We start from the raw sequence: 27,345 nt of genomic DNA on the forward strand, positions 1-27,345 counted from the left end.
ATTAAAACTATCAGCTGATTATATGAGCAGTGAATTAGTTAAGAAAGTATTTCCTGTTTTCGATAATTCTTACTATTTCCCTGTTTTCAAGAGCAGAAAGAATCTGTAAGAGCCACTACTTTTTAAGTATAAAAATTAAATGAAAACCGGCATTATTTATTCAGCTCCCATATACTTAATAATTTTAAGTATTAATTCTGATGTATATTTTAAGTACCTTCAAATATTTATAATTAAATAACTTTCAACATACAAGAAACGCTCAATAACACTCCAAACAACCCACAGGTTGTACATGACAAATCACAATGAAGTTCACTAATAGAAAGCAACAGAGAGTACCATGCACAAATACAAGAATTATATCCACATACAGACAGCACATCACACATTAATAGCAGCACCATATCACGGAAGGAAAGAATTATATGAACACATACCTACAACAATTTTACAATTTGTATTAAACCCTGAGGAAACAAAAGCAAAATCAGAGTCAATAAAACAGCTCCTTCATAGAATAGAATAATACCTCCTACAGCACTGTATCAGAAGTAGCAGGAGTTCTTACATCAGTTAAATTTATAAATGGTTAACTATCTCGAAACGTGAAAAATGTCTAGGACTGGAATGAATATCCTCCAGGAGGTAGGTTTTAACACTCCTTATACTGCAGCTTGTTATAACTTTTTATGTAAATAAATAGTTGCTTTCTTGAACCATTTTTAGCAATATTTTACAAGGTTTCTCTTGTAAATAATGTCTTCAAAGATTTCACTGCTTACTTAAAACAACTTTTAACATATCTCTGGAGATTCTAAATGTAAATGAATGACAGGAGTGTAAGAAATAATGTGAGAATAAAGATGGATCACAAAAAAAAAAAAAAAAACACGGAAAAATTATCAGAATTTGGAACCTATGCCACATTTATAGGAACGAAATGATTTAACAGGAAAGAGCACATCACAACAAGTACACGTCTTTATGAGTCTTTAAAAATATACAGGTCATTGAAGATGTCAACTAATTCACTCCTGCAATTCACAAATATGAGACAACCATTTAATATTTTCAAATTTTAAACTTTATCTCGAGTTCTAACTCCCTAAATTATGGAATATGAATTTGAAACGAGAACAATTTGTCTAGTTTATGGATACAGTGAAACCTCTATATACTATTTCCATTTGTGTCAAATTTTTTTTTTAGGTGCATCATTCAATTTTTCCAGTCTCAAGAAAAGGTACGTATAAATAATCTTTATGTATATCACATCAATTTTTCATCATTGTATCATTTTACTGCATCAATCGTTGAGAATTCTTGGTCCTGAAGTAATAATATTATCGCTTTTGAGAGAAGTAGGCTAAGTGTAGAAGTCCGGCACAGTACTTTTCACCCAGCTGATTGATAGAACAAGAAAGCAGGGGTTGGTTTATTGCAGTGTGCTCCAACTGTTTTTGGTTAGAGGGCCAGATGACACTTTCAAAACTAATTCACTGGCCAGGAAGATATAATAATATTAAATTTATTAATAATATTATATTAGAAAATGGAAAGAAATATGATACACATCAAACTATTTAGACTTCTATTTTCCAAACTCAAAGATACAAATATAACAATCAGAGTTATACTTAACAAGAAAATTGAGCTGCGTGTTGTTTTACAATAGATTGAATATCCATTCGATTTGTGTAGTGGCAAGCTGCAGTGACAATTTCAGTAAATCTTGTTGTTAACTTGTTTCCGTGCTAAGTTTTTAAAAATTTAATGGTAGAAAATGCACATTCACATACGTATGTGCTACCAAACATGGGTTGTAATTGAAGGGTTTGCTGTAAAAAGGAGGTAGCTCCACTTAGCCAAAAGTAAAGCTACCTCCATTTTGCAGCAAACCCTTCAATTATATTCAAAGCCAAATTTTGCAAGTTTGGATACTGTTCCTTGTTAACTAGTCTTCAAAACTCAATGGGCTGAAAATTTGTCACTGATACAGGAAAACTGTCACTTTGTAGGTCACATCTACAGATCTGGACCTCATCAGTCCTTAGGGTTGTTACACAGAAGAAATCTAGATTATAGTTCATAGACGACTGTCTGCCATCGAGGTAAGGGAGGGGGAATGCTGTTATGTGCAGCATCGTGCTCAGGCTCTGTATTTTCCACGTGCTTTACTAAAGACGTCACAAATCGAATCTTTCTCAGCGACCATTGTAGATAGGTTTGGAAAAAGCAGTTGCAAGATGGTGGTATCTCAACATCAGTGTACCGATTCGAATAACCTATAAAATTATTTTCTAATTAACCAGCGAAATCAGTTATCTGGTAGTACTGGTTTTGTCCCATAGTTGCTGGATAGTACAAATTCTACTGCATATGCCTCTTGGCATTTGTGGGATATCAAGCATCACTGAATTGTGTCATGAGCAGGAGAGTTTGGTGGCTGTAAAGATGATAAACCTGAGCCTGAACTAGAAAGTGAAAGTCTCTACTTCCTGCATAACATTGATGAAGAGAGACAGTGAACAAGAAGCTGTTTTTTATGCTAAGACTTTTTTTTTAAATGCAAAATTTCAATGAAACAGACACCCATCAGGAACCATACATCACACAAGAAAGAACATTGAAATACTATAAATTTCTGTAACTCCACACTCCTTTCTTCTTTCATTTCCCAAGCTACTATTTTCCGGCATTATCTTCTTTTTCTCATCTCCGAGGTAAGAGGTTTCACTGTATATGAAGATCGATTTCAGTTTTACACTCACATCTACCAAGTAAGACAACATTTTGTGGACACACAACTGTTTGTTATTCCCATTAAAATAATAAAAATTGATGTATTTAAAGTTCTACCACTACATAATTTTCTCTCCAGGTGATAAAACTTCTAAAAGAAATACATCTAGCTGCATTTGATATGTCAATCTCAAACACACAATAAGCAACACATGACATTCCAAGTTTCCATGATGGTCAGCATGATGCAAAACCTTTTGGCAGCTATGCTTCCCTCAACACGAATCCAAAACTGCTGATACACATGACATATTAAAGGTGGTAACAGTAAAGGCTGGTTCAAAACAAACCGGGAACAAGAACCAGAATGAAAACGAGAAGGAGAGGACGTGAATATGAAAATTTTTGAGTCACGATAAACCGAGAACGTAGATGACTATGCATATCGATATGTAAAGTCAATATTACGCATTCTGATGTTATTTGTGTATAATTAACCAATGACGTTCTCTCATGAGTACAAGGCAGCCAACATAAACACAGGTTAACCAACTTCGAAATTTCAACTGAAACATTTCATTAGGTACGGTACTATAAATATGCCCATGCATCTTTATTATCACAACCTATTTTAAGTCTACCATAATGTAAAATAATTACAGAAGAAACATTTGTAATAGAACAAAAATGAACACAACAGTAGTTATTGAATTGAAGCATGAATATGTAGTGTGTAATACAACCAATACAGTAATAAAATATGTTTCGCTTCCGATCGATCGGTGTTCAAAGATGCAGCTATTGAAAGACACGTATTTTCCTTCATTTTCTCATCTTTATACTAGGCGCGCTGCTTATCATAAACATGAGGATTTCCCTCAACACTCAATATTAGAATCTCATCAAATAAAACTTGCTCCATGATGCACAGCACAGAACAAAATAATGCATAGGTTATGTCACGGTCTTCTTGCTACAAAATATACGACGACAAAATAGCTTTTCGATGGCAACAGAATGACTCTAGTGGGCTGTGATCGGAAACGTGAACACCAAAGTTGAAACTTGGCCAAATCTCCATTCCCGATCACATTTAAATGTACACATTTTAACAATTTTACCATTTTCGTTTTCGTTCTGATTCTCATTTCCGGTTTATTGTGAACCAGCCTTTAGTGCCAAAAATTCTGCACTAAGCAACAAATGGCTAACATGCAATAAGAACAAATATATCCTTCTGGATTATAATGTGTATCTTAATGCTGCATTAATGTGTGTTATTAAAGAATCCAGTAGAGTGAACCTGTGTAACACTCACGGCCATATTTTCGTAAGAAATGCTAAATTATATTATTAGCAAAATTTTCTGTAACTTCACACACCTTCCTCTTCCTACTCCTATTACTCACACAGACCACAATTTCAATAAAAATTTAAAAACATATTTATCTGCTCAGAAATTCTATGAATCACAACCTACATATTTATGTTCATGCTCAAAAGAAATATGATAACTTCTAGAGATTTTTCATTGTACTTGCGTATGGAGTATATAACCAATATACATAGATATCACTGTACATAATTGTTCTGTTTTTATAAGTTGAAAACAGAATAAAAGCAATTTGTAAACGTTTCACAAACATGAAATAAGCTGCCATCACACAAATCATCTGCATTTATATAAAAAAGTGTAAAAAATTAAAGAAAAAAGTGAGTATTATAAATGAGCTTCAGAAATTTTGACGTATGTAATCACTAAACTGTTTTAACAATGAAGTAGCCTATGTAAAATGCTCGAAGGCTTAAGAATAAAAGACATACTGACAGAGCTGCCTAAATGAGTTTTCGAGCTACTTTAGAAAAAATGGAATTAAAATTAAGAAGTCAAATGTTCTTCATATGAAGAATATATAGGTAAAATATAAATCATGAATGAATCAAAGTGGGAGAAGTAGAACTGGAAGTATAAACTGGAGGACCTATAAAAATGAATGTACAAATATGGAAATTAAAAAATTAGTAATACAATGGCCATTGTCACCTAAAAAGGAAATAAGATCTACTAAGTTCTCGTAACAATTGATAAAATTCTTTGTAGTTTTCTAATCTTCAGAACTTAATATTATAAGACTCTGATGTGAATGGAATAAGACAATAAACAAAACATATTCTTTTATTAGTTTGGATTTGGTGGAATTTTAATCGAATTCTAAATTGATTCGAAATTTTGAATATAATTACTTGGAACTATACAGAAATAAGAGGAGATAGTGATAGAACTAAAAGGAAATGATTAAATTCCATTACAGAACACAAATTCGATATGTTATCTGAAACAGAAAGTAACGAAAAAAACGTTTAGCCGGTGTCTTAGCAGAAAATCTATGTGCTAACTGAAACTGAAGTGACAGAATTATAGTAAAAGTATCGTAAAACTTAATCATTATGACACGTACTCAATAACAAGCATTTTGATCAACTTCATTTGTTGTGGGTTGAGTAAATGTTCTCAATTTTCCCAGTCTTCTATTACATATGAAGTTAGATAATGTTAACGTTAAAAAAATGGTTTGAAAAATTGATAAAAATTGCTGTTTGTATATCAGAAATTATGAATATCTCTTGTAAAGTTATAAACTCTATAAATTCTTAAATATGCCTCTAAAATATTCATTTTTAAGTAGGTACTTGTAATGGAGGTGAACACACAATATTATTGATATTGTATTAGAGCATAATATAGTACAAAAGTCACACAAAATACTCCTGTATTTCGAGCAGCTGCAATTTTAACATGGAAGACAACTCACATAAAGCTCTGATCTTAGTTTCCAGTATTCAGATGATTCAATTGTTTATTCTGCATTACAATAGCTGCAAGTGTTTTGAGCTGCAGCCCCAGTGACAATGTAAGGGCTTTGTATTAATACCAGTCCGAATAAAATTCACATCCACCATGGGTAAATAAAAAAAAAATGTATATAATTAGCAATGAATTCTCACGAAATTTCCAATTTATTAATTCGTATTGATGAATTCAGTATATTTATCCAGACAGTTTTCAATTTATTAACTGTACAAAATGTCCTTCAATTAAGCAATACTTCACACTAAAAATCCTTAATTGATGTAGACTGATCATTAACAAGCAGTGTATACATTTGTTTTGATTCATAAGATACATCTACCATCACATTACCAATTTTCACAAGTCTGCAAATGGATATCTCATAAACGTAAAGTCAGTGAGAGAAATCGGGCTAATTTCTTCCCACGAAGATCGTGAGAGAAAAATTATAGAAATAATCTTCATTATAGCTGGCGAAATGCAGAGAAGAACATTGAAAAGTCACAGGATTCCAAGATCATGATATGGACAGAACTTGTAAGCTGACAATCACAATGACAAAAAAGCTGAGTGCACTTGTACTATTTTCACTGCACTGACCTGTGTAAATCGAGAGAGTTTCCAATCCAAATCAAAATTATATTACATTACTAAAAGGCACATATAAACTGTCAAACTGAGCAAACTACAGAAACTGGCCTTATTTAGTACACACGACAATTACACTGCAGTGGATGAGATATTATAGTGAATAAAGCCCTTCAATCACTCAGCAGATCTAAATAAATTCTGTCAATTAAAGTGCATGTTTTGAGTGAGATAAATAAGAGCAAGTTGTCATTAATACTGCATACTTTAAAGGTAATTTAATCAATAGTTAGTGTCCAATTTGGTTTCAACTCAAACTACAAAGTATGCATACAGCTCCTTCAAATATTCCAAAATACACAAATATCAGGTAATAATATTCCTGGAATACTCAACTTTTAAGGATGCTAACTGTATTTTGTATTCATTTTTTCTATACTGCACTGGCATGTTATACTTATCTCTACAAAATTACTTGTTACTTTGTATCGAATTCTCAAACAATGAGGAAAGTGGAATCCACGTCAGACTCCCAATCCCCAGCACCTTTGCATGTAAGTTTTATATATATTTATATTACATACCGTAACTAGCTACTGTTTATAAAGATTATTTAAGGCACTAAAATCATTATTATTCGTGTTGACTGAAGGACAATATTTTAGTCATTTGATTTGGGTTGGATGTCCAAGTGTACCCACTATACAGAGAAAACACCTCATTGCAGTCCAATGAATCTCCAAGTCACACACACATACAGCCCCAGTTAGAAGTATCGGAATTCACCTTTCTTGCCAAGTCGTTCCTTCCTCACCCAATCTGCAGGTGCAGGTGGCGGTATGGGTGGAGATCGGGCAGGACGAGACATTTCTGCTGGGTCTCGTGATGAATCCTGCAAATTTCGCGTAATTCAAACTTTCTCTATTCTGTACTAATAACCAGGTAATAATTTCTTAATTGTGATTAAATGCATACTCGATGAAATGATATATCCTACAAAATTCAGTATAAATAGAAAGACTCTTTGGTCTATTTTTATTTTCTCATTAGACGAAGTATGAAAAATTACTATGATGTTGCAGAAAATTAATTTCAACATTTTCACAGAAATATACGTTTTAAATGCTTCAATGTTATGGACATAGAATTTTATGCATCTGTCAGTTTATATAGTAATATTAATATTATGTAATATACTCACATGAGTTGCCAGCTGGCAACCAGGGAATAGGGGAAAGTACCTGAAATTGGACCGGCATGCAAATTGGACCGATCGTTTTTTCAAGTAACCTAATGCAGTACCTGCCATCTAGTGGCAGATTTATGAACTACTAGCTTCCCTCATCTAATTTTATAAATATTATGCAGTTGGCAATTGTGTAAACTTAGTAACGCAGTTTTATATTTTTTTTAAGCTTCTGATGTTATTGTCGTTACCATTATCGTAAGATATTTAAGAAAAGACAATTGAGTGAAGAATTTTTTATTAATACTGTGCAGTAGTATGTAGAACAACGTACCTTTTCGCAAAGTTATATAAATCTGTGTCCTTTTTAAGTTTTGTTGGATGTCTAGAGAAATAAATTTACTGTTTCCTGCAAATTGAACCGAAAAGGTTTTTTAATTGGACCGTTATTAGATTTATGTATAATATTGTTTTTTGCTTATGTAATGAAATGTATGAATCCAAATAACAATACGCGAGTGTTTCACATCAAAAGTAACAACCAGCCCTAGTAAAGTGTAGTTTGAAATTCATCTCGTAAGATACAGAGCACTAAGGTACAACTTTCAGCTAAGCGGTCGTAACCTCGGAAGGCGTTCAAGTGGATCTTGGAAGATGAAATTACAGATAATTAGATAAATGAAAGGAAAATGAAGACGGAGACGATGAAGTTGAAGAAAAATGGCAACATGCGAGATAAAAATTACGACAAAGATAAAACAAAAACAATGAAATAAATACCATGATGAAGACGAACATAAAGACAAAAACTTTGGTAAGACAAAGATGTACAGCAAAGGCACAGATGATGAAGATAAAAGCAAGACAACGATGAAGCAGAGTAAGACAATGACGATAAAGAGCAAGAGACAGCGATGATGCGGATGGAGGGAAAGATGAAGATGAGGATGTGGATGAACTTGAAGACGATGATAAAATGGAAATAAAGAAAGATATTACGATGAATGAACATGATGATGAAGTCGAGTACCAAGACAGCAATGATGTCAAAGACCAAGACAACACTGAAGTTGAGGACCAAAACAACAATGATGTCAAAGACCAAGACAACACTGAAGCTGAGAACCAAGACAACAATGATGTCAAAGACCAAGACAACACTGAAGCTGAGAACCAAGACAGCAATGATGTCAAAGACCAAGACAACACTGAAGCTGAGAACCAAGACAACAATGATGTCGAAGATCAAAATGATGATGAAGATGGAAATGTATACCAAATACGGCAATGTAAAATAAATGAACACCAGAACAACGATAAAAACGGAGACGTAGACGATGATGAAGATAAAACCAAGAACGTCAATGAAGATGGAGAAGATTAAAATGAAGACGAAAACAAAGATTAATATAAAAAGTACTTTTGTGCAAAGTGTGTTAAGTGTTCAAGCATAAAATTGTTCTATAACCGTTAAAGTTAAATTCATGTAACGTCTATCTCATTAATAAACTAAACCATAAGAATGATAAAAGTGGTCCAATTTAAAAACTCCAGGTCCAATTTAGAAGACCTTTCTTGCATATTGGACCGAGTGCAGATCATTACATTTTATTTGGTATTGTCTAAACTGTTACTTATAACGTGTTGTAGTTTTACATGTATATTTCTAAAATGTCAAGGTATGTTTTGGTGATAAAGTGAAAATTTTAAGTGTTTCCGTTTAGACAAAAAATTAGAAAATGTTGGAATTGGTCCAATTTCGGAGATTCTCCCCTACTATAGAATGATAATGGAATGGAGCTCGAGCAGAATGGTGTTGATGACCAATATAGGGAAATGGGAGTACTCCAAGATAAACTCCAACAGCGACCTTGACCACTACAAGTGTCACGAATTTTTGTATAAATAATCTCAAGTCTGACTGTGACATTCTGATGGTCTATATCACTCAGCCAAATGTAGGTGACAATCTATGAAGTATTACAAATAGTGCTCACCTGGCCGGCATAATGTTTGTCATAGCCACGAGGTGGTGCATACAGAGGGTTGCTGAAGACATCACTTGGATCACCACCCTGGTAAGGCGTCACAATTGTATGTGGAACATGAGCAACTTGACCTCGGCAATTCCGGGCTTTCCACCATTTTCTACTGTCATCCACCACCTGTAATCAACAACGTGGCATCTCATATATCAAAAAGTCTTCTAGCATTATTTACCATTTCACTCTAGGGGACAAACAAAGGATCAACATGGCATAAGGGTGTCCATTCTTTAATTGTCAGAATCTGAATCTATTCTGGCGCATAAATAACGTATGTTTGACATAGAGGGACATGTTATAAACAATTCCCAAATGGATATTAATTGATGAGATCGAGGTTAAAGTGTAAAAGAAATATATAAATTTATTTGTGTTACATTTTCAAAATAGACAATATAGGTACTTCAAAATATTGACGGTGTTTAGGTAAAAGGGCTTAACCCTCATTTTTTAAATGTCACTTTTTTGCTGTAATTAGTGTAAATAGTTCAAATTTAATTACAGAACGTGAAGATATATTTTTTGACAATTATATTTACATTCCTCCATATAATGTAACTAATAATAATGTGTTAAAATTTAATTATAGATGTTTCTGAAAAATGTATCTTTTGTGGGATAAGCCCTTTCATCTGAACACCATCGATATGTAATTTACATCATAAGTAAAAATATGTAACTTAAAACTTCGGAATAAGGACCTCTTTAGTATGTTTTGTTGACATTTTTGTTTTTCACTTAGCTGAATATACAGGAATAGAATATGTAATTACATAAAATCCGAGCTCTAACAATTATGTATTAAGGGTTACTTGTGTAATTAATTCTATCTGTTATAATTTATATCTTGAATTGAGGGCTACTGTGAAATTCAAACATTTTAATTTGCTGAATTGAAGTATACACATAATTAATTACTTCGATCTGAGAAACCACTGAGATAGAACATAAACTTCTGCATATTAAGTAAAGTTTCATTAACAAGAACATACAACTTCTCTCCATTTACATAATTTTTCTTGATAACTTGAAATATGCAAGGGCAAGGTTTCAATACTGTATATATTACAATTTCTTCTAAAATGTGTACAAAACTCACCTCAAGGTACTCTCCCCGAATCACTGTCAACTCCTTGTCGTTATTGGCTGTACGAGGGTAAGTCACCTGCACAATTTTAGCACCACGTGACCTGAGCTCATCCAAGAAGCGAGCCTGTGAGCGCTCGAACCTCTGCTGGCCTTCCATGCCAGCTGCACTCAGTGCTACACCACCGCCCCCATTGCGTTCAATCGAGTCTGCTGATATGTCACTGCGAGCACTCAGATCACGATCACGTGGGGCTCCTGGCAAGTCACGCTCCGATCCACCTGGACTTGGTGAACGATCTCTGAAAACAACATGTTAATCAAGTTCAACTAGAAGCCAATGTCAGGTGGACATTTGTACACATCTAAACCTAAATAATTTGCAGTTATGATATCCAATTTAGGTCCCTTATAAACTGCATTTCAAAGTTTATAGCACCCACAATTTCTTTCCTACTGTGTCTGTCAGAGGTCTCTGTGGTCTCACACGATGGTATCTTCCAAAGACATCTTCAGTCTCTATGAAGATGTTGCTCTGCAGAAACATCCGTCTACAAAGCAAAACTTCGTGTGCCTCAAAGGACTGACTAGTAATTTTGCTTCTATCACTCAAGGTTCTTTTGCACAACATAAATCTATATGAAATTTCTGGCTTCACTTCTTTCTATCAATTTTGCAATTTCTTAATATATTTCAATGCCTTTCGTTGCAGTTGAAACTCATGATGAACACCTGAGGCTATGATTCCTGCAGTCTGATCTCCTTACTCCACAACTGAACACTTCTATCGACAAACCCTTTAAAGGTCTGCACTACGTCATAGATGTCTATGAATGTAGGACCGAAGTCCACACATGTGCTGAGGTGCACTCATTATGAGTGACTAGTTGGCCTTCGGTACATTAAAATAATATATAGGATATGCGTAAATCACTTCGTGATTTAAGACAGCGCTTCTTCCGTCGGATCCCAGCCAACTAGTCACTCATATCGAGTGCACCTCAGCACATGTGTGGACTTCAGTCCTACGTTCATAGATATCTATGACGTAGTGCAGAGGGCGGCCACTAGAGGGAACCCAAGAGTTGGAGCTTAATCTGAGACGATTCTGTCCGATGCCGGGGTGGTATCCGGTGTGGCTTAGTGGATAAAGCATCAGCACGTAGAGTTGAAAACCCGGGTTCAAATCCCGGCGCCAGAGAGAATTTTCCTCCGTTCCATTACTCTTTCATCATATGATGACGCAGAATATCTGCATGGAAATATCATATGTACTTCGGTACATTAAAATAATATATATAAAATATTCTTAGGCTCACAACCTTACTTCAAGCAGACCAATTTAAAGGCACTCTATACAACTCATTTGTTCTTGAATTCTTTTAGCTTGAGATTAGACTGTCAAATCTAGATAAAGCTTCTAGAAGATCAAAAATAGGCAATGCACTCAATCAGCAGTGTAGCGTACCAAGACTCTGCTAAAGAATGAGGAGAGAAGAAAAAGATGGACGACAAAGAACATCTGATCTTCGAGTCAATTGACATTAATCTGTTTAGTTACATGGCACGTACTTTAACAGCTCATGAGATAGTAAAAATTTTAGGAAGGGAAAAAGTGAACAAGTATGACTGTGAAACTGGAATATGGAAGAAAGTAATATTTTCTGATCTTAAACTAAAACACAAGTGGACAAGCTCATGACTATCCCAACCTAGCAACAAATGACAGCATATGTAGATACACAAATTACTCCCTTTATTCCCCATTAATAGGAAAAAAAGCCAGTTGAATAGCTCTTTTGAAACCAATGCTATGTGTGAAGATGGTGCTGGTAACAATGGCAGCAGCGGCAGCAGAGGCAGGACAGCAGAAGTTGTGGTTATAGTGAGTGATTGTTGTTATTGTTACTGCTACTGATTATGATGGTGGTGGTGATATGATAACAGTGATTAAGAAGGAGGAGAAGAGGAAGAGGAGGAAGATGAAATTTTAGAAGCTGTGATAAAGAAGGAAACGGGTGAAATTGAAATTCTAACAGGATCCAGTTGAGGCGAATAGAGATAATTATTTCATTGAAAGATGGGAAGCAAGTCGTACACTTAGGAATAAAAAGCGAGATTACTTGAAGGAAAAACTGAATGAGGTAGAAACAAATAGTAAGAATAAAAACATTAGAGATTTGTATAAAGGCATAAAGGAATTTAAGAATGTCTATCAGGCAAGGGTAAACATGATCAAGGATGAGAATGGTGACTTGCTTGCAGACTCTCATTCAATCCTGAACAGACGGAAAAACTATTTTGGGCAACTACTAAATGTACATATGCCAAATAGAAATTATCGGGACGAAATTTAAATACAAACTGCTGAGCCATTTATACCCGACAAATTCGAGGGAGGTGAGATATGATTGTAGAGACTGGATTAATCTTGCACAGGATAGGGACCGATGGCGGGCTTATGTGAGGGTGGCAATGAACCTCCGGGTTCCTTAAAAGCCAGTAAGTAAGTGATAAAGAATATGTTGCTTAAAATAGTGTGCTTTCATTTCCCCTTTTCTTGGAAGTAACCATCTATTATCACTCCGATTTTCTATGAAAATTTATACAGAGAGGGGACAGGAGGAAGTTACGCTAGTAAATAGAGGGTTTCAACTTCAAAGGTGACAATATTACACAGAGAAACATACTTGAAACCCAATAGGAAACTCTTAATATCTCTATATAAAAGTAAAATATAATCTAAAACACCAACCTCTCTTCGCGGCTGTACAACTCTTGTCTTGTGCCATAGTTTCGATTGTCATATGCATAGCGCCCAGCCTCAGTTGGAGATGCCTCTTGATGCTCGTATTCAAAATAATCGCTGCTGTAGTGGGAGTCATCATGCTCGGGCTGCAAAACCGCAACACAAGTGTCAAGCTACGATTCTTATGTCCCTACAACAACGGGATGCAGGGAGATTTATTTGGCTGTAGCATTAATATAAGATGGTTAGCTCTACACTCCTGCAATTTACCCACATACGAAAAGAAGCCCCAGAATTCATTTTGCAGAAGACTGAGTGAAACCAAGAACTTCCATGTGCATTACAACAAAGAGAAAAACCATTTGTCTATACCCAGGATCGAACACATTGCCTTACAGTCCACAGCCAATCTTGTTACTGAGCCAGATCATCTCCAAAAGTGTGTACGTGTGTACATGTGTGTATATGGAGCACGCACGTGCATATGTATGTCTTATCCCTTGGTTATTCGACAAGTCCCTGAACATCTCTCTTGGTTGTGTAACTGTCAATCAGCAGATCCATGGACAATCCCAACTGTTTCATTTTATACGTAACGAATGGAGATATAGTGGAATAGCAGGGTAAATGAGAGTGTCCCAAGAAACTTGCACAAATACCATTTTTATCCACCACAAATTCTAGTTGGACTTATTGTAGCCATTCAGCTAATGGTGTATTACAGTCGTGCAAGTTTCAGAGGTAAAACTCTATTTAAAAATTCGCTTCGAATTCCACGATTATAAATAACATCTTGAAATTAGAAATTTACAAGCTCTGGATTTCAAAACAATACAAAATGGATGAAAATTAAAAAGTCCTTTATGTTCCACTGAGGAGTACAGAGTCCGAGGTAGTAAAGCTCCCATATTTCCTTTTGTCTCACTGAGGACACCTTAAAACATCGAGACAGACACAAAATCAAATTTTTCAAATCCTACTTCAGTGTCACTAGTATTCAGATCACAGATCCACTAAAGATTATAATCAGAGAATCTATAAACTTTAATTGGTGGCCTCGAGCTGTTTTTGATGTCACTAATATTTGGAAACAATATATTTATATATAATCAGTGCTTTTCTTCTGGAAAAAAAATGTGGTGGAACTTTGTCTAGAATATATTATAGCGGACGAGAAGATTAGGTCTACCATCCAGTGCTCGGTATTTTTGTAGTTTTTAACCTCTTTTTCGTCCAACTTCAAGACTTTCAAGGCCTAAGCAGAGTTCATGATGTTTGAAACATAATTAATAATATGTTTCTCTGTTCCATGATGAAAAATACAACAAAAAGGTACCAGAATGGCATTCTGATGCTTTCCGCTATAATTATATTACTGGATACACTTCCAAGTGTTTGAAAAATAACTCTGAAAATCTAATAGAATTAATAATGAAAAAAAAAAAAAAACAGTGGCTTACACTATGACGAATACATGCAAGGCAAAGATGGTGACATTAGTTAAAAATGAACTCACCTCATCACCACGAGTTCGACTACCTTCTGCTGCTACAGCAGTGGTATTGGTGCCACCAGCACCAATGTGTTCCCTTTCATCTGCCACAGGGTATTCTGGTGACCAGCCATCCAAGAACACTGGGTGATAGGGGGCAACATACCCCTTCCACTGATCCCTGATAAACACAAACAAAGAATGTATTTCTCACAATTAAGCTTATGTACTGGTTGTATAAAACTACAGTTGAATCTCACTGTAACGAGAATGAGTAAAATTCAAGAAGCTAATATTGCATTCAATTAGTGATCTGTATCTCTCCTAACCAGATGAAATATTGGTGTTTGGTAATGCATCTCTACACATCCAGTAAGTAGATGTGACAAGATAACTTTTAGTTTTCACATTGCTACAGAATACATCACAATTAGTAGCTTTACTCAAAAACGTGAGGCTGCAAATACTTCAACCTATTTGCTTTTTGTGACAATACCTTGGAATGAGCCACGCATCTCCTAGTGAATGCCACAGTTCCGTTTCTTTACTTGTCACACAGTTGATGAGCAAATTTACTGCTTCTCTGGTAAGAAGAGGTGACACTACTTTCGCAGGCAGGTTTGGTCCATAATGTGTATCATGAGAAGCATCCACAATAAGTGCCAGTGGTGTGAACAGGAAGTGGACCAACTCTGGTGCATTTGGGTCGTGGATGTGAGCTTTCAACTTTGCCTGTCAATGCAGTTCACATGAAATTAATGTACAATTTTCACATACGTCATTCTACATTTAAAATATATAGACATAATTGCATTCTTTTTCAAAACGCGCGCACACACACACACACACACACACACGCACGCACACACACATGTAACTCTGCAGGGCTGGGCAGTATTTGAAATACATGTATTTGAAATACGTAATTGAAATACATTTGTATTTTGTATTTTGTTATTTGTAAGGATTTTCGAAAGTATTTTGTATTTTGTATTTAAATACATAAAATTGATGTATTTTGTATTTCAAATACTCAAAATACTTTTTTCTTCTTCTTGGCCTTCAAGTTTTGGATTTGGATTTGAAGAATGAACTTTTGTCTTATTTGCGTACCCATTTCAGATGTGCTAGCCATACACTTAGTTTTCTTGCCACAACTGATTTCCTTAATGCCATAAAGAAATCTCCAACAGCATCAAGGATCCATCATCCAACACTCACTAAATGTTCAGCATTATGGAATGCATCTAGGGAAACCAAATCCTCAGAAATTAGATCGGATATCTTGAAATATTCATTAAAGTTTCCTTGCCCAACTCGATGGAATTCTCTTTATGACTCTATCTCTCAAATACTGCAATTCAAACATGATATAAACAGTATATGTGAAAAACTGAGATTGCCAATCTTCAAAGATATTGAGTTTCAGTACCTTGAAGAATATTGTGCAGTTCTGAAACCTATTGCCGTAGCCCTTGATTTAATGCAAAATGAGAAGACGTGCTATTACGGCCAACTTTTATCCACATTAATTTCCCTCAAAAACAGATTACATATTTTGGTATCTAGCAATCTACGCCATCTATTCCAAGTAACTCCAGTCTTAATAAGTTCGCTTTCATCAAGATTTAAAGCAATGTTTGATCTGACCCCAGAAGCAAACTGAGCTATTTTGGCAGCTTGCTTCCACCCATCATTGAAGATGAGATGGCTGTCTGACACTGCCTCATCAAATGATAAGAAGAGAATACAGAATATGTGCGTGATCAGCTGAGCAGTTCTCTGCTACACCTTTGGTCAGTTCAGAAGATGAAAACAATTTTTATGTTTTCAACTCAAGTACAACAGACTTTGAAAATCAAAAAGAAAAGGACTTGTCTACTGTGGAGTATGAGCGCATACAATTCTTCAATGGCAAAGGGACAATCCTGTGCACTCCAGAGAATTATCCAATAGTGAAACAAGCTTTTATAAAGTATAATACAAGTTTGTGTTCCTCTGCACCTGTAGAAAGACTGTTCTGTTTTGCAGGATTTATTCATTCACAAGCAAGGAGATCCTTATCTGATAAACTTCTTGAGAAACTGGTTTTTTTTGAAAGGGAGCAGTAATTATTCATATGTAGCATAATTTCATTGCTGACTGGGTAAAGGAAGAATGTTCAGTTACAGTGTTTATATAAAACTTCGAGATAAAAATACTTTTAATGTTAGTATGATATTTTAGATTTTCAGTAATATTCTTATTTCTTTAGGCCTATACATTGTATCGAGTATTTGAAATACAAATGTATTTTGAGTATTTGAAATACAAATGTATTTTGGTTAATTTTTTTAAAGTATTTTATATTTGTATTTCAAATACAATTTTTTTAAGTATTTTGTATTTGTATTTGAAATACTTGAATGTCAGTATTTTGCCCAGTCCTGTAACTCTGTCAGTCATGTTCTAAATTCAATCCATTACCACATGAAGCAGAAAGCATAAGAAAGAAAGATATATACTGGGTGATGACTTGAAACACGCACCATAGGGATTTCAATGCTACATGATTTGCGCGTAAAAACTATTTGACACTGTTTTCCTTCTGCCACAACTTTTCGTCCCACTGCTCACAGAACTTCACACAACTAGCACAAGGATATTCAAACCACACATAACTTCGAATTACTTCACAAGACGTATGCACTAGCTATTTTCAAGGTAAATCGATGTAGTAATGTTAGCAAACAAGCAATGTTGTCAGAGCAAATAAATATCAACTGAATGAAAGGCGCCACATTCAAATTTTGTTATTTTTAACTCGAATATTGTTTTTTTTTTTTCGCACTTTACCATGTTTCCAAAAAATTTAAATGCCCTAAAAGGCTTATATCTATTCGCTTATGAATGTTTATTTTGGTTCAGTACTGAGGTCCAAATGGCCTACTATGATACAGAATTTCATTGTCATGGAACTTACCATTTACAAGTTATAATATTTTTAATTAAAAGAATATAATATCTTTATGCTCGACCATGCCGAAATGTAGTAATTATACAACTGGTAGCAGTCCTTCAATGCATGTCATTAAAGTACACCTATTCATTAAAGTTCAGGTTTTCGATTATTCTTGGATATGCAATCGAAAGACAACTAGCAAAACGTCACACAGGCTGGAAATCCAATACTGTCGCAGAAGGTTATGTTCTGTTACTATAATAATTAGCGTTAATTGTAAATAATATTCAAATAAATTCAATTTGTCATCTCGTTTTTCAATGTCGAATTGAATTTCAAGGTTATAACAAGTTTAACGTTTATCTTACTCTCTAAATTATATCAAGGTCGTCGACATTCATTGCCCAGAAAAAATCAATACTAACGCGTCTGCGCACATCTCACAATTTACGAGATTGCACAAGGTCAGTTCGCTCCCCAGTCACATAAGAATAACATGAATACTTACGAATAATTTCAAGTTAGAAATATGGTCGAGCATAAAAAGTCGTAATGAAACTTGCCTATAATGGTAATTAAGATGTGCGTATGAAAATTATGAAACTCGCTTGCTCTCGTTTCATAAACATCCTCGCGTCTTAATTACTATCATTATAGGCTTGTTGCATAATGTACTATTATGCATGTTGTAGAACACAAATTGTGCAATTTAATGGCTATTTTTAAGCAAGATTACTCCATTTTTACCAAAATGTAGCATCTTAATTGCGTTTTTATATATAACAATGAGTTGTAGAATGAAAAAACATGTAAGAACAGGTCACAATAATATATTTTTGAGAGGAGTCATATTTCTGGTGGACACTATATATTAATTAAGTTAGCACTAGTAGATATTAATGCATTAACAGGGACTCTTCTTTCAAATTTGGAAGTCTCTGCAAATGAAGTGACATACTAAACAAATGAAATGCATTTTCAACCTCACTAGGTGGACCCAGATTGTGTTCAATCATGCTGACTGAACGTACTGCTAGAGATGGTCTCAAAAACATGTTTCCTCTCCTGCATCCCCATATATCCATCTAGTGAGGAATCAGATACACAAATCAATATGAATTACAAAGATAAGAATGAAATACCAATTGATTAATCAACATATCTTGAAGATATGATGAGAGGAGTTTAGATAAAAATCAGAGCATTGAGAAAGAGTCCCTGCTACTCAAATAATAAGCGAAAGAGAAGTTTAAAATGTCTTTACCTTTCTGCATAACAGCAACAATGAAGTTTGCTACAGGACTCTTCTTGAGAGGTGTTGTTGCATAATGATATACATTCTTTTTCTTTTTTGAAGAAGCACTTTACCGAAGTAGCCTATATAGTGGGTTAGTTGATGATCAGAAGTTATTAAACAGCTCTGAATTGTTTTGAAGAAGAAAAAGAGCCACCGCATAGCTCAGTCAGCTAAGGCACTTGCCTGCCAATCCAGAGTTGCGCTCGGTTCGATTCCTGCTTGGGTTTTTTCCGAGGTTTTCCCAACCGTAAGGCAAATGTCAGGTAATCTATGGCGAATCCTCGGCCTCATTTCGCCAAATATCATCTCGCTATCACCAATTCCATCGACGCTAAATAACCTCGTAGTTGATACAGCGTCATTAAATAACCAAGTAAAGAAAAAAAAAAGAAGAAGAAAAATTACATTTATTTATAGGAGGCCCATTAAGTCCCACAATACTTTAGAATTTAAATAATAATCCGTGGCGCTACAGCCCATGAAGGGCCTAGACCGACCAGCCGGCTGCTGGCCTCACGCCCACATGCCGAAGCAGAGGTGGACGATCATCCAACCAGAATGGAGGTATTGTGTGGTTAGCACAATGATCCCCCCAGCCGTTATAGCTGGTATTCGCAACCGGATTTCGCTACCTATCGTAGTGCCCCAAGTGCATCACGATGCTGGGTGGGCACCGGTCCCATACACTGGCTGAACTTTCATGAGAAAATTTCTTCCCCATGAGAAATCGAACCAGCGCGCATTCCGTAACGCGAGTCCTAAGCGGGATGCCTTAGACCGCGACACTACGGCGCGGGACACTTTAGAATTTACGGAGCATAAAAAAATATGTAGACTCTGGGATCGATCCAGCATTTTCTTATATGATTTTTATGATCTTGGAAGATATATAAATATTAAACAATACAACATTTTGTTGCTTATCTATAAAGAAATTGTCTTTAAAATTCAGAGGGTAATAATTCCACCATATCATATAATCATACATTTAATAATGATATCATAGTTATCATGTCTCATATCACAACGACATTTCAGATAAGAACATTAGTAAACGCAACACATTCATAAAGATAAAAGCTCCCACTCGCAACATATACTAAGAATTTAACTGTAATAGTTTAAGGGACTGACACTTGAAAATACTTGTAATCTGACTAAAATTCCCTCAAATTGAGCAATAAATAATTCGATTAATTTTGTACATCTACAGAAATTAAGATCAATTCACAAAGTTCACTTTCAATGACAGTATAGTAACTCTGGAAACATGGTGCATATCTGACTTCTCAGTCAGAAGACGAGCTAAATGCTCTGTATTTAATCAAACTATTACATTTCTACAAACACGACATAATATGCTTCAACACAGACAACAATAAAGAACATTTCTGACTATGAGATAAAGTATATAGCCGGTTTTAAATTTGTAGTTGAATGGCTCTCCTAGTTGTTTCTAGCAAAAATGATTATATATCTACAATGTTTACTCTACAGTACATCATCCAAATTAAAGGATTATAAAAGTGTCAAAATAATCTTTAATCTGGTATAATGGTCTCACATCAGCAAAGTTGAGATTTAACTAAATTTCAAAATTTGCTATGCAGAGACAAAAATATATTTTTTATCCTTTCTCTAAGTTTCATTTCATTAAATACATATTTGTTTATTATTTTATTAATCAAAACAGCTTACCAGTAAGTTGAATGAAAGTTTAAACTTCTGGAAGATGTCTATAAATTCCAGTTCTGGAGGTGGCTTGGCACGCATGGTCAGCATTCCATCTCCCAAATCCTTCTTCTTAGATTTACGATTTCTGTACAAATTAAATGAAAGTGTAACATCTGCTGAAAGAGCTGTTAAATATATTTGCAAAAATCCTAATCTAAACATATAAACTTATTCCCGTAAAGGAAAGTAGATTTTAAAAATTCCACTGACATTAATTTAAATTTATTTTCATACATATACACCAATGGCGGCTGGGTAGCTCAGTTGGTAGAGCAGCTGGCTACGGACTGGAAGGTCTGGGGATCGATCCCAGGTGGTGACAGGGTTTTTTCTCGTTGCCAAACTTTCAGAACGGCCCTGAGGTTCACTCAGCCTCCTATAAAATTGAGTACCGGGCCCTTCCCGGGGGTAAAAGGCGGTCAGAGCGTGGTGCCGACCACACCACCTCATTCTAGTGCCGAGGTCATGGAAAGCATCGGGCTCTACCTCCATGCCCCCCAAGTGCCTTCATGGCATGTTACGGGGATACCTTTACCTTTTTTTACCTTTACATATACACCAATAACCAAATGATTTCAATACTCCCATCTCGTGAACTTTTAACATTTAATTACTTGATTAAGTACTGGTAAATGACTTACTAAAATATATACCGGTAGTATTCATAGTCACAATACTCTGTTCTCAAAGTCTACTCTCCAATAAAGTAAAAGGATAAATTTTGTCACTATTAAATCAAATTTTCAAAACTAATTAGGTTAAAAAAATACAAGACTTGAAATAAAAACTATTTAAAAGTTCTGACAAGCTCTGATTTTACTGTATGGTACAGGTAGCAAAATTTGGACACTTCGAAAACAAGATTTAACAAGATTACAAAATGCAGAGATATATATTTTTTTAGGAAAATAGCTGAATACAATTTGTATAAAGAAATTAAGATATTTTACTGGAATTAAAAATTACCTCTATTTAGAAAGAACAAAATTATAAGCGGAATTATATACAACACATAAGTACTAAAAGAATAGATGACAACAGAATCCGATAGGAAAAAGGAGATCAGTAAGACCAGTAAATTGTCAAACTGACGATTTCATTCAGTGTGCCTCATTTATAATCGTGGATGATGATGATGATGATGATGATGATGATGATGATGATGATGATGATGATGATGAACACTTGCAACTTAACGCGGAATTCTTATTATTCAAATCAGAAAATATTACATTTCACTAAAATTAGAAATATAATATCACTAGGAAACCTTGTTTGCCTTAAGAAAGAAATGCAAAATTTTAATTATACCTTTCATTACGTGTATCATTGATAATTAAATAAGAAAAAAAATGTAAAAACAAATGAACAAAATAATGAACCAGAGCAAGGCAACTGGAAGTAAAACCACACTAAATAATTACAATTATGAATTCTGGTCTTTCCTATTCTTCCCTCTTTGGGCACATATCACCACAAATATCTGAGAGAATATGTGTAGAAATACAGTTATTAGTTTGCCAACTATAAACCAGGAGTTCCCATGTTCGGTTCCCAGTTACCTGCACCAAAGAAACTTTTCTCAAGGGCTTGCTCTAGCCTCATGATCGAAAAATTGGGAAGCCATAATAGGTGACCAACTCCAGTTCAAGAAAACCAGATTAATAACACATGTGGGGATTCTCAGCACTGACCATGCGACAATCTTATCCCATCTGGTAGTTACACAGTTGATTACTAGTTGGCAGGTGTCCAATTCAGTTCTGGCCCTTAAGTGGTTATAACACCACAGAGTTTAGTTTAGTTTAGTTTAGTTTAGTTTAGTTTACATTAGGCATTGCAGTGAATATAAACCTTGCTACACTCAGGAATTCTTTATTCAGGTTTGATCATATTTAAGAAATATTAGAAATCATTTCAATAGCATAAATCTTAAGGGGAGAGGATGGTATTTTTTAAAACTTTTTTTCCTATTTGGTGTAAAATATAAGTTTTTTTTGTATGTAGAGAGCTCATAGCTGTGGAAACTCAAAAATAAAAACATTCTGAAAAAAAAAAATTATTTGGGGGCCCAAATTTGAAAAAAATATACCAAATGCAGGATTGTACTAAAACCGATATATCTAAACCGTTTTTAAAGATAGATTCAAACAGTTTTTTGCAGTGTATTTGCAAAAGCATATTTTACAAACTGTCTATAACAGAATTTTGATATTATTCCCTACGTTTGTAAAATAAACAATTAAAATTTAATAGCAATTTTCTGATTTCCTTTCTTGCAAACAAATGGACGTATTTTTAAAATGAAATCAATTAACAAAATGATGTTACAGGGAAAAGTTTCCTAATAGTCTAAAGAATGTGTGTTCTAAATTTCATGGATGTATCTTTAATAGTTCAGAAATTATATCCATTTTTGTCTGGCAATATAGCAAAAAAAATGAAGTTACTGGAAACCTATAAATGTGGGTGTGTGATTTAAAAATCCATAGCGCAGGAAGTTTAAAAATGACGTCTCAACATCCGATAAGGGCACAAATACCAACAAAATGTTATGCAATGCATTCCACACATATCAAAGAGTATTTTAAAGAAAAACAAATTTTTTTGAAAATTTGATTTACCGGAAACAATAATAAAAGTGGGCGAGTCATTTAAAAATCCATAACGCAGGAAGTTTAAAAATGGTGACTCAACATCCGCTAAGGGCACAAATACCCACAAAATGTTATGCTATGCATTCCACACATATCACAGGGTATTTTAAAGATTTTTTTTTAAGTTATTCATTTTTCACCAAAAAATACCATCCTCTCTCCTTAAGTCAGCCTAACCTAGTGGATCAGAAAACACCATAATCTTCCCTCTCCTCCTGCCACCCCCCCTCTCCCTCCCTCTCTCTCTCTCTCTCTCTCTCTCTCTCTCTATCTCTCCAATCCCCTTTCTTTCTCACCAATTACGTAACATTAACAAGCAGAGGACATGCTTCTCTAACCGATTTTGATGATACTATTTGAATGGAAGTTATTGATGCAATACTAAGTATAGCAAAACCAAATTATATAATGCTCATGGGCTGTCGAGTTGGTGGCAGAGAAAGTTGTGGTCTGCCTTGTTTTTAGTTAATGATTACCTTCTTCCTACTTTCGTCAGATATCAGCAGTAGCTTAATGTGTAACCACGACTGGTAATGGAGAGGTCTCGAGTTCGAGACATTTACATTATCTTTACCCTGTGATCACATTCAAAGACACATTACTGTTTCATGAAGGGAAGAGACATGACATAAAAACTTCATCCACTTAACTATAACTGTTTTGCCTTGTTCAAAAACGAACTGTAGTGGTATTATTAGAGAGTAGTTCAGTTCGCTTTATCGTGAAAATGAAAATGGATGTGTCATTATCTTTGCTTAGTAGTGATGACTACTTCACAGTAATTTTTGAGATAGTATCACTCACAGGAACGCACTGCATTAATGATTGATTGATTGATTTATTGATATAGTTCACAAGTACAAAACTTAATAATATAACAAAAGATCTATAAACAAATGTAGTTCTACATACTAAATATACAATTTCCTAGACTTATTATTTTAACGCAAATCTCAATAATTTATTGGTTCAAACTTGCACTTACATCTGGTTTTAGTGCATGTTTAAACCAATAATGATAACCATTAAGACATTAAACCTTATTTATCACTGCATTAATGAAAAAGCAGTCTTCTTCTGTTATTTCAAACATACAAGAAACTTAGTGAAGTTAAAAAAGGGCCGCGTCAGCTACTATGCCTATTTGCACCCTTATCTAAAATTCTTTCAAAAACAAAACACAAACAATATCATAAGCTAAAAGCAAACACGAACTAAAAAACGCTGTCACATGAAAATAAGCTAGAATTTACAATAAGAAATAAAAGGGAGAATGCTAACATATATGAGGGATAAGGAACTCAGATGTTGTTTCGAATGTTGGTTGGACACATTACTTGATTCGACTTTTTCCTAGGTTTTCCCCAACTGTAAAGCCAATTTCAGGTAATTCATGGCAAATCCTCTGTCTCATATTACCAAAAAAAATTATCTCACTAACACCAATTCCACTGATACTTGATAACCTCGCACTTGATATAGCATCGTTAAATAACCAATTTAAAATATACATTAAAAGTTTTAAAATGAACGGATCTTGATCTAGGAACTGCTCCTTTACCAGCCTTACGCACTGAGCTATCTTGGTTATCTACAAGAAAATAGAAAGATGAAAAGTGTATTAGCTAAACAGGACTTGGGAGATCGAAAATTTAACTGCTAACAACACAGCAATTTTTGAGCATTGTATAACTTGACTTTGCTACGTCTTTGCTATGTCTTTCACTGCAAACCCAGCATTCTCCAGTCTTTCCTATTTTCTGCCTTCCTCTTTGTCTGCGCATATGATCCAAATATATTAATGTCGTCTATTATCTGATATCTTCTTCTGCCACAAACTCTTCTTCCATTCACCATTCCTTCCAGTGCATCTTTCAGTAGGCAGTTTGTTCTATTACAATATAATTATGGAGCTGCAATTTCCTTTTACTCTCGCCGCGACTACCGACTTCCACAAGGTGTTCAAAAACAAACTTCAGAAAAGCTTTACCAACAAGTGTTATAAAAACAAATTTCACTGTAAAATGAAAATGGAAAAAAAGTAAACAAAAAAGGGAGGGAGGGGGGGAGAGAACCCCCCCCCCGGAAATTGCCGCCCTAGGCAACTTCTTAGGTTGCCTAGACCTAAATCCGCCACTGAACATATCTGCTCTTTGAAAGCACGAAACAACCAGAGATTTACTTTGATCTGCCAAGTTGTAACAGTTTGCCAAGTTGTAGTAAATGTATCTCAATTTCTGATACTCAATTTATTTTCGTCGCAATTATTCCATTATTAAGGGGCCAGATTAGACATGCTCAGCTTATTATGCACTAATGGTACAAGTTCTTCATTGGTGCACATGCAACTAACCTGCGCCTGCGTTCTAGTTCTCTAGAGGCAGCAGCTGCATGCTGTAATCTTGCGATGAATTTCTCGATGTCATCAAAGCAGTGGTTTAGTATTGTCACATCTCGTTCGTACTTTTCACTAGAGGTGGAGCTCACTTCATCATCTCGGTTGTGTGATGGAAATACACCTCCTGTGCCTGGTCCAAGTTCTGAATGAACTGATTCTGTAAAGAACAAAATCATATTTTGAAAAATAATCTTACTTATATAAAAACCTGACCACAATGCTGAAAACTATGGCAATTACAATAATATACTTTTTCATTGTCTTCAGAAGACTTTTGGGTATTTCACTGTGTACTGGAAATTAACATCTCCAAGGTTTCTGAATAAACATGTAAGAGAGTTCGGATATTAGCCCAAAATTATATTACACACAAAAAATTCCAGCAACAATCCATTTACATAAAACTGCAAGTTTCGAAGTTCCGACAACATTATAAGTTTACATTAAAACCTGGGTTTTACGTAACTGAAGAGGAAAGATTCAAATTACACACAACTCAGAACTATGTATACGGTTAATAAGGTTTGAATATGAGATAATTTTCAAATGACTAGGAATCAGTTTGACAGATCATGGAGGACTGGGAGCATTGAAGTATTCTTTTAACTTGTCCCTATCATCAAGTATTACATAAACGGCACAATTAAAAGAATCCTGAACAACAAAATGAGGAAAGAAACAATGCTACAAGTCCTACAACTTAAATTTGTAACCAATGGAAGAACACTAGAGAGTAATCTTCATCTTACGATGTTTGGTGATGTATATACTGTATGTCCGTTGATGTGACATATTAATGAATTTAAATACTATTATAGTCACAATCATGCCATGGTATGAAAGAAAAATTTCACAACCTCGAGCGGGATTCGAACCTGCGACTTCCTGTACTTCGGTCAGGCGCTCTACCACTGAGCTATCGAGTTCGTCTCACGCCAAAGGCTTGTAATTATCCTTTCATACTGGCGACTCTGTTATAGAGTACTGTCCATAGCGTCTGATCTAGTCAGCACTGCTCATGGGTGTGAAGAAACTTTACAAATGTAATCTTCATCTTACGATGTTTGGTGACGTATATACTGTACGTCCGTTGATGTGCCATATTAATGAATTTAAATACTATTATAGTCACAATCATGCCATGGTATGAAAGAAAAATTTCACAACCTCGAGCGGGATTCGAACCTGCGACTTCCTGTACTCCGGTCAGGCGCTCTACCACTGAGCTATCGAGTTCGTCTCACGCCAAAGGCTTGGAATTATCCTTTCATACTGGCGACTCTGTTATAGAGTATTGTCCATAGCGTCTGATCTAGTCAGCACTAGAGAGTTATGCCAATGATATTCGAAGTCGTTTACAGTCAAGTTTTACACAAGTCACAGTGCAGTTTTCTCTCAATATTCATTTGCCTATTTCACATGTATTTCCCAATATGCAAAGATTCAGGTATTTACCAGATAATTCATATCCACAACCAGTAATGTCTAAGCTTTCTAGTTGCATCTCTGTTAAACAAAAAAATCAGTGGGATATTTAAAAAAAAAAAAAAAGGTTAACTTATTTCCTGTTTCATAA

General features: G+C 34.9%; 1 protein-coding gene across 5 annotated transcripts in view; it reads right to left on the minus strand.

Annotated features, from left to right (window-relative positions):
• The window catches only part of LOC138707452 (epidermal growth factor receptor kinase substrate 8-like), a 110,644-nt gene that overhangs the window by 26,973 nt on the left and 56,326 nt on the right, over positions 1-27,345 (minus strand). For all 5 annotated transcript variants that reach the window (XM_069836922.1, XM_069836921.1, XM_069836923.1 and 2 more), the window contains 8 exons: positions 25,725-25,926; positions 20,679-20,799; positions 15,239-15,474; positions 14,767-14,923; positions 13,257-13,396; positions 10,515-10,803; positions 9,368-9,535; positions 6,971-7,076 (listed from right to left, as the gene is read on the minus strand). In XM_069836922.1, coding sequence (XP_069693023.1) covers positions 6,971-7,076; positions 9,368-9,535; positions 10,515-10,803; positions 13,257-13,396; positions 14,767-14,923; positions 15,239-15,474; positions 20,679-20,799; positions 25,725-25,926 — 1,419 coding nt within the window. The remainder of the gene's footprint in view (positions 1-6,970; positions 7,077-9,367; positions 9,536-10,514; positions 10,804-13,256; positions 13,397-14,766; positions 14,924-15,238; positions 15,475-20,678; positions 20,800-25,724; positions 25,927-27,345) is intronic.

Source organism: Periplaneta americana, chromosome 10, assembly GCF_040183065.1.
Source record: "Periplaneta americana isolate PAMFEO1 chromosome 10, P.americana_PAMFEO1_priV1, whole genome shotgun sequence".
In the NCBI taxonomy this organism is placed as follows: domain Eukaryota; kingdom Metazoa; phylum Arthropoda; class Insecta; order Blattodea; family Blattidae; genus Periplaneta; species Periplaneta americana.